Raw genomic sequence first — 8,767 nt, 5'->3', positions numbered from 1 at the left:
ACACTTGTCTATTCACCTCTGTGAGGTTGAAAATAGTCATGAGGGCTCAGGTTGTGTTCATGATTGAAGAGTTTTTAAACTCTAAAGAAAGCTTTGATTTTTTTTGGTAGCCCTTTTTCAAAGTAGACCGAATTTGGAATGTTTTTAAGATGATGCAGTAAGAATTCTTCCTTTCTAACCAGGGAGGTAAAGCACCCAAGCAGGGAGCTATCTATTGGTGATTACCAGCTGGGAGTGGTGGTTTCTGTGTTTACAAGCCACCTGGTCTGGGCAGAGGTGGTTCAGCTTCACAGGGTCCTACCTGGCCAGAGCAGTGGGGATGTCCCTGTGCCCTGACTACACGGAGGGCTTCACCTGCCAGGCAGGAGGGAGCTGGGTCTGGTCTCGGCACCTTGCCCAGTACCTGCATGGCCCTAAGCACATCTGCACTCACCCTCCTCTCCTGGCACCTGAGCGTGAAGCCCACAGCTGGACACTCGGCCGCTGTCCGGCTCCTGCCTGGCAGGCAGCATTCAGTGCCCCCAGCACACATGCACAGGGAAGAGGAAGGGGCTGCTCATTGTTTGGTAGGACAGGGCCAGATATTTTCTGATCTTTTTCCCAGATCTGATTTTTTTTGCCACCCCAGATTTTGAAGCAAATGCTTTTGTTTTCCAGGCCCTTGTACTTTTTTTTTTTTTTTTTAATGTAGAGCTCATAGCTATGGTTGGAATTGGATGTAGGGAAATGGGAAAGTGTGAGCTCAGCAAAAGGAAATTGTGACCCCTCATATCCCCTTTGTTTTAGAGACACTGTTTAAAAAAGTTCTATTTTATTTAAAAGTTTAAATACGTATTAGAAGAGTGTCCAGAGTCTGAGGCTCAAGTCCTCACACTGAGACCACAGCAACCACCCAGCTGGGGAAACTGCTCTTGCCTGCTCTAACACACCCTTTCACCCCCTCCCAAATGCAGTTCTAGAGAGAAGTGGACAAAGACAGCTCTCCTGTCCCTCCCTCTGCAATCCTAAAACTCCAGTGGCAAAGACATTTGCTTACGTAGCAGCAGAGGAAAGAGAATTAACCCCCGTCTTTCACAAGGAAGGTTCTACCTGCCTGTCTCCTTTTGCAGGTCCCACTTTGGATTCAGCACAAGCCCCTTCCCCCATATATTTCTAAAATGCCCAAATTGGGTTGCTTTCATAAATCTCATGTTAGTTTTTTAATTTGCTGAAAAAATTAATTGAATCTTGGTCCCATTCCTGAACACCTTTAGATCAGCTGGAAACAGAATTTTCAGTGTATAAATAAATCTCATTAAAAAAAAAAAAAAAAAAAGGCAACACCCCCCCCCACACACCCCCCCCCCCCCCCCCCCCCCGCAATTCCAGACCAGGTAGTGTTCTCTCCCTCACTTTCCAAAAAGCCTGGATTTCTTACAGCACCCACAGAGCTGAGCACGCCACCTCCTTCTGCCAGCTGCCTTCCCAAGCCCCCAGGAGCAGCACTGTCTCTGCCAGCCCCACCAGTCCCAGGTTCTCCCGGGAGCCCAGGGGATAGCACAACATGGCCAAGGCCTCTGGATAAGTTTCGCTTTTCCCAGGAGCTGGAAAGGTGTGCTGAACAAGTTGCTTTCACTAGGCTGCAAGAATTTGTTGCCATTAGACAATGGTGTTATTAAATGCTCCTTCTAACTGTTGCCATGATCGCCATCCATCTTCTATTTTACCAGACCCGTAGGGTGAGATTCATTCAGCCAGACTTGAAAGGCTACTATAGACAGCTCTTTATTTGGGGCAACTTATTTAGGCTTCCTTTATATAGGCAGTGGAAAGAAACAGGCTTTCCTAGTGACCAGCCGTTCAAAGGGGACCGTCCTTCTAAGAAAGGCTCAAGTAGGCCGTATGGATGGTGGCATAGAAATATCTCGCTCTCTCCACTGAATCAAAAAGGGAGCTTGTGAGTGACTTTTCCAGATGTAGATACCACCTTTGGAGATACTTTAAATTTCAGAAAAATTAGATGAATGCTGCTCTGACAGATCATGCTTTTTATGACCCAGCACTCTGGGTGTCTACATGCCTTGAATAGCTCTGCAGTCTCTGCAGCACTGTCCGGACACCGAGAACCTTCCCCTAAAGTGACTGTAGCACAGCAGTAGTTCGCTGTTCTCAGTGATGTTGTAAAACGGCTTACTGATGTCAAGACACTCTTTAATGCAACTGAGAACCATTTCCACTGCTTTGCAGTTCTGTGGGGTTACAGCATCACACAATAGAGCTACTTTTTTTTTTTTTTTTTAATATAAATGAATGCCAAGAGAAGGGAGAGACAAAACGAGGGAGCAAGGTGAGGCTCAGACATCCCGTGTGTTTTCCAGAGGAGGAAGAAGTCCCTGACCCTCTGCCAGACCCGCACTACAGAACAAGATGGTGCTCCATAAAGGCTGGAATTGAGGTTTTTGACCTCAACCGATGCCTGTGAAACAGCAAAACCAGTAACAAGACAGGGCGCCCCTCTGCCCAGACCATACGGACCACAAATCCCAGTCCATTGAACCGCATAATTTCAACAGCAGAGAAGTTCTGAGTGGCATTAATCTAAGTCATGGTAACAGCCTAGATTCCTGATGTAGACAGCAGAGTACTTGAGGGATTTCAAGCACCCAAGCCAGCTGTCGGAATGGCTCGGGTCTGTCACACAGAGCCACTCTCAAGTGCTTGGCCGGGCTCTTGCCTACCTGTTGAAGCAGCAAGCCCCGCAGCTGCACCAGTAGCTTCAACAGGGCTAACTGCAGGCTGCTGCCAGAGGAGGTGGCCAGTCCCACCATCCTCTCCCCCACCTCTGACCCTGCCGCTTCTCCTCCCCTGTGCCTACCACTTGTAAAAACCACTGAGCTACTTGAATTTTATGTGTTCCTTGTACAGGGCAAGTTTTAGCCAGAGCAACAAGTCTCAGGATTCCTCCCACCACTCCAAGAGCCGCTGTAAGGGATGGGATAGGAGGCTGGTGAAGAGGGAGAAGGTGCAACTTACCCCTCAGCAGGGGAGCATGGTCTTGGAATGGGTGAGTCCACTGTGGAACCACATCTTGTTTTAAAAGATGGCAGCAACAGTAATTTTTAAAGTAATATTTTGAAGTCTGAGCTTTTCCTTTTTCCCGTTGGCTTGGAGGTTCCCTGTCACATTTGGCTTGTATCTAGAGCTGCGCCGATTCCTCTAATTTTTTTGTCTCTGCAATAGAAAAGAGAAGAGTAGCCCCTGCCCCGTGGGCAATACGCAGGCACCCCATCCTTGGGGCACCCACATCTCATCTCTCCTGGGCTCACCTGTGAGTGCAGCACACTCCTCCCAGCTCTCCCCCAACATGGAAAAGAGGTTGTTTTTCCAGTCCTAGGTAAGAACCAGCATAGTGCAATAGGAAGTGATGGGAGGGAACTGAGCTGCAGGAGTTTGCCCTGAGGCCTCGAGACCTCGGGGAAGAGACCTTCTCTACCACGCTCTTTACTGAAGCAGAGGCCTGTGACCCTTTTGCTACAACAGGAATCCTGCTTCCCAAGTCAGAGAAAAGGCTCTGATATCCCCACACTACAGACTCTTCCCGTAAGAGGAATATTAAGGGCAGTACAAAAGCATGTGTCATAGGATGAAAAACATCATGGAGATCTAAAATGGAATAGCCCACACAGATCTATAAGCTAACATAAACCCAGAAACCACCTTTCATGGCTACATTTCTTCTGAAAAAAAAAAAAAAAAAAAAAAATCAAAAGAAATTATGTCACCGATTTCAACCTGGAAAGAGGTATAACTAAAAATTACTACATCGTTAACCTGCTCATTACAATTTTGCTCTGTCCTGTTCAAATGAAAATAAGGGACAGAAACAATGTAATCTTGGCAAGTGTTACTTTAATTCATCAGAATTTATTCTATATCTCTCTTCTTCCAAGCAATTATATATCAAAATGTGTGCAGACAAGGTTGTCCTCCAGCAGTGGCCTTGTTTTTTGTCCTCCATTTTCACATAAACTCCATATAGATGGTAGTATAGACATATATGTACAGAGAGAGGTACTGGCAAAAAGCAAGCTCTTTAGGAGTCAGTAATCATTAGACATCTTTCACTAAAAATGTTAAAAATGTGCAGATGCTTCTGTATTTAGAAAGGGATTTATAATGAAGAGATGGACATCTAGTGAATAGAGTTATCTTCTGCAGCAGGATTTATGATATGGCTGGTTTTGAGGACTGTTAGGGAGCTTTACTTTCCCGTAGCAAATTTGTATCAAGGCTGAGATAATCCTTAGACTAGATCAAATAGTGAAGATTGGTCGCGAGAGCTCATTTTTGTCCTTCTTTATATTCCACTCTTTTTAATTTGGGGTGGGACTTTTTTTGGTAATAAATTGACACAGAGCTGCTGCAACAGGCTACATGCAAGAACCTTCTCCTATCAAGTCTCATATCAAGATAGTATTTGGAAAAGCCTTGCAACCACCAGGAGAACTGAGATTCAGCCTGAATGCAGTATTTATAAAAAGAGCCTGACAGTGCTACAACAGTCAAAGGCCAAATCCTGCCCCTTTCTACTTGCGTTGGTGCTTTATCTTATAACTTTACTTGGGAAATGGAGCTATGATGGGCAGACTGTTTATATGATGGATTTTAAGCCTAAAACTCAAGTAAAACCTTGAATCTTGTATATTTAAGTCTTACTTGAAAGTGGTCCTTAAGCTCCTAAGCCTTTTAGATGTTCCAATTCTCCTCCCCATCCCTCTAGGTGAGGGGGAGTGAGCAAGCAGCTGCGTGGTGCTAGGTTGCCGGCTGGGGTTAAACCACGACATGCACAGAGATACTCAAGAATGTAATAAAAATACATTAATTTTTACATAAACCTTACCTCAAAAAAAGGAGCAAAAAAAATGCTCAGTGTTTTGCTTAGCTTTTTATTCTGTCATTATGGCACAAGAAAGAACTTAAAGACAACATCACTGAATAAGTCTCCAACTTCATTAAAATTAAGACTAATATGTTTTATAAAATTCTTTTTATATGATACACTTTCCCTTATCAAGTGATAACTTTCTCTAGAATACTGAAGTACATTGCCACCTGCTGGCCATAAAAAATTTTGCAATTTAAAAACACCAGAACGTGTATAAAACAGCAACATTTAACAACGCAACATACAGTTACTGAAGAAATACTATTGACCCAGACTTTGGCACAATATTTATAGAAATGCAGCTGTGACCGTCTCCAAATTCCATGTTCCTTTCTGAAACTCTGTGTGACTCCCTTTCATAGGTCTGTCTGCATTATTACTTTCTTTCTCTAACTTTCTTAATGATGAAGCTTTGTTATGTCAAAGGAAAAGCCATATCCTTTCTTAGTTGTTACACACCTCAATTTATTGGGTTTGGGTTTCTAAAATTTGGATTCCAGTTTATTGTTTCAGAACAATACATAAAATCATACATTTATAAATATATATATTATATCCTGTATACATAACATTGGTTTTCCTCTAGAATGGCAGGGCAGACCTTTGCACTACATCCTTAGTTGGTTTAGGCACGGTCTTGCTCTTAGTTGATTCTCTGAGCTGCTTTCTACCAGAATCTAAAAAAATATTTGTACAATCTTGTATCAAATTTTAATTTTGTTTGCAAATATATTTATAAGAAAAAAATATTTGGTATTTTCCCCTCTAAGCTCACTACTACCCTTATAAAATATATGGCTTTTCATGTTCCACTCTATTTTAGTGTTTTTTTCAATAGGCAGAGAAGAGGAACAACTTCCCCCTTTTAACAGGGTGGGGTTTTTTATATAAGCACAGAAACCAGCTTGTGCACTTTCTATAGAATTCCAATGCATATCACGGTAATGTAAGTGCAGTGATTTTTTTAAAAAAAGCAGTCATGATTGATTGACATCTGTATATGAAAACATAATATATGATTATCATACAATACCCATTACAGAATATACAATCATCAAAACTGCAGATATATAAATACAATTTTAGCAACATCAAAGCAAGTTTTATCTTATACACAGAGTATGCATACAGAGTTAGACTAAAATTTGCATCTTGTTTTTTCTCAAAAGCTTGCTGAAAAACAGGAACATACTGTATTTGTAAATGGACTGCCTGACAGTGCTGTTAAAGAAATTAAAGTGAACAAAGTTTAAAAAAACGTATATGCAATTCAGTCGGTATAAAACAAACAAGCCCTCCCCATTTTCCACTGTCACTGTTGTTTTCCTATGAGACGGAGGCATAGGTATGAGTGGTGGTTCTGCCGAGTCTGATCATACAAGAGTTTCTGGGAGGGCATCAGGGTTGTCAGCTGACAATAGCTCCCAAATTTGCCACCTCTCCCTTTGCCAATCATGCCAGTCTGCCTCGGAAACATTTTTCCTGTTCTGACTGTGAGGTGCCATGGAATGGATGTGACCCGCTTGGGTGTGCAGCGCTGGCTGCTCCTGCCTGGAGGTGGCCTGGTCAGGGTCTTTGGCTGGCGGTCCTCCAGCTGCTCTTGTCCCTGAACTTTTTTCTTGGCGTTGAAGTCTCCACAAAGAGTGCAACGTTGAAGAAACGCTCGATCGTTGTGACAATGCAGAGCTTGTTTTCGCTGGGCCCGGGTAGGGTGGTGGTGGCCGCTCTTTTCTGTAGGAGGGCTTGGCTGTGCTTTGAGAACAACCTGCGTTTGAGTCACGATCACTGAGGTCCTCCACACTGCTTAAAGTCAAATGCTGCTCCGACTTCGAGTGTGACAGGTCTGAACTCCTACTGCCAACTTCCATTTGTGGGTTACTGCACACCCGAGACACCGCGGGATGGAGCTGACACTCAGGAATGGCAGCAGTTGTCTGGCTCCTTCGCATGACCTGCCTGCCAGTGTCCAACTCACAGGAGCTGCCCTGCCACCGAGGAGAATACATGGCGAGGTTCCCCTGGGAAAGAAAGCACTGTCCAGGTCGCAGCAAGCTGCTTTCATAAATGTTCCCATAAGAACCTGAGGGCCAAGTCAGAAAGACATCAGTCTGCATAATCATTTACGTGACGTTTAATAAGTTATTGTTTTTCCCCTGCATCACGCTGTAGAAGAGGGATGGGATTTTTTCTCATCAGGCAATGCAACTGAAGGTGCATCAGCCTCACCACCAGCTGAGCATGGGGACACAGGGCAGCAGCCCTACATCTTTCTGAACCATGTCTAATATATTACTCAGCGATTCATACTTTGCTCTGACATAAAGCCTTGCAGCACTTGACATCCTTCAAATGCTTGAAAAGCAGGGCTGTGTTTTAGTCTCACAGTTCCTCTGTGAGGCAGGTGCAGATGGGAGAAAAACACAGGCAGGACAGGTCAGGGACTTGCTGGACCCATGCCACCCAGCAGCAGGGTCAACACCCAGGGCTGCCAACCTCACAGCCTGTGCTTCTGCCACTGTGGCAGCCACTCTCAAATCCCCACTGGCCGTCCACTTCCAATGATTTTTAGAAGAATATAAAACTATTTTTTTAATTAATTTAATAATTATCTTGTTTGAAATGGTTTGAAATGTCGCCACATTTGTATAACCACTGTGCTCCTCTGTATTTTATTGAACAGTCACTTTTTAAAAGTTCGACTCGGGACAATTTGAATTATCCTACTGGTTTCACTGCGATTTCTCAAACCCAAGAAACTGTTTTATGTCTTTGCTAGATTTTGGCTTAAAACTTGAGAAATAACTGACCTGTCACTGCTGGATCTTTGCAGCCACTTTTCAGCGTTGAATGCCAGGTGCCCCAGATATCAAAATGATCTTCGGAAACACCTAAATAGCAGTAAGACCAGGAAGATGATGATGATGAATTGTTCCTCTTACAGCCATTATTTAGAATCATACAAATGGAACAGTAAAACCTTATGTAAGGTATCAGAGCTGTTAACATATACTAGCATCTGACTTACCATACACCTAACACAAACATCTCAAATGTACTTGTTCAGTTACTTGCTGTTTCAGGCTCAGCTCCTGTAACAGATTCAGTAAACTCTGTACCGGCAGGATGCCTGAGTTTGCTGAGAGAGTGGAATTTCCCCGGAGGCCTCTGCCTTACTGAAGTCAGTTGGAGAATTTGCCCAAGAACAGGAGGATTTGGTCAACAGAAGGTAGCCCTTGTGCTTTTTTATGGAAAGAATGGCAAAGCTTCCTCAGGCAGCCCAGCCCCAGGTGTCACTGTAAGGCACGCTCTATCAACCTGCAGCATCCCTCGGGTCTTAGGCAAAAGTGCTGTCACAGAACAGAGATTTAATGAAATGTGCGCATCAGGCATTGTGCTGGGTTATAACAGTTTCATCCTTTTTTCTGACTCCATCTGGCAGTAAAGGAATTTCCTAATTGGTCATGGTCCAGTATCGTTGTGATACATAGTAAAGTCCAAAAGATGGTTAATATGATAAAACTTAATGTAATTTCCTGTTCATAACTTGATAGAAATCTGACCAAATTTTGAAACCTATTCAGAAATTCAGATGCTGAATACAGAAGATAAATGCCCATTGGCATTTATAAAGCATATAATTGCAACAATAGTCCAAATCTCATTAATTCCAAGGGGAATTAAGTGCCTAACCAGTACCTCTGAAACAGCTTTAAAAATACCACCAAACAGTTATCTGCACCCCTGAGCACTGAAAGTTCTTAAAGTTTGGCTCATTAAATATGCTCTTCTTGAATGTAAATTATTTTAATAAAATATTTCTAAATGAAACACATCTTGAAGTGC

At 43.2% G+C, this 8,767-nt stretch overlaps 1 protein-coding gene across 7 annotated transcripts in view; it reads right to left on the bottom strand.

Annotated features, from left to right (window-relative positions):
• Nucleotides 1–3,868: 3,868 nt before the first annotated feature.
• The window catches only part of ARHGAP6 (Rho GTPase activating protein 6), a 336,203-nt gene continuing 331,304 nt past the window's right edge, over nt 3,869–8,767 (bottom strand). For all 7 annotated transcript variants that reach the window (XM_056328242.1, XM_056328245.1, XM_056328243.1 and 4 more), the window contains 2 exons: nt 7,732–7,812; nt 3,869–7,004 (listed from right to left, as the gene is read on the bottom strand). In XM_056328242.1, coding sequence (XP_056184217.1) covers nt 6,298–7,004; nt 7,732–7,812 — 788 coding nt within the window. In that variant the 3' untranslated portion in view covers nt 3,869–6,297. The remainder of the gene's footprint in view (nt 7,005–7,731; nt 7,813–8,767) is intronic.

Source organism: Falco biarmicus, chromosome 2, assembly GCF_023638135.1.
Source record: "Falco biarmicus isolate bFalBia1 chromosome 2, bFalBia1.pri, whole genome shotgun sequence".
Taxonomy (NCBI): domain Eukaryota; kingdom Metazoa; phylum Chordata; class Aves; order Falconiformes; family Falconidae; genus Falco; species Falco biarmicus.
The sequence above is the reverse complement of the archived record's forward strand: the minus strand, read 5'-3'. Positions and strand labels throughout refer to the sequence as shown.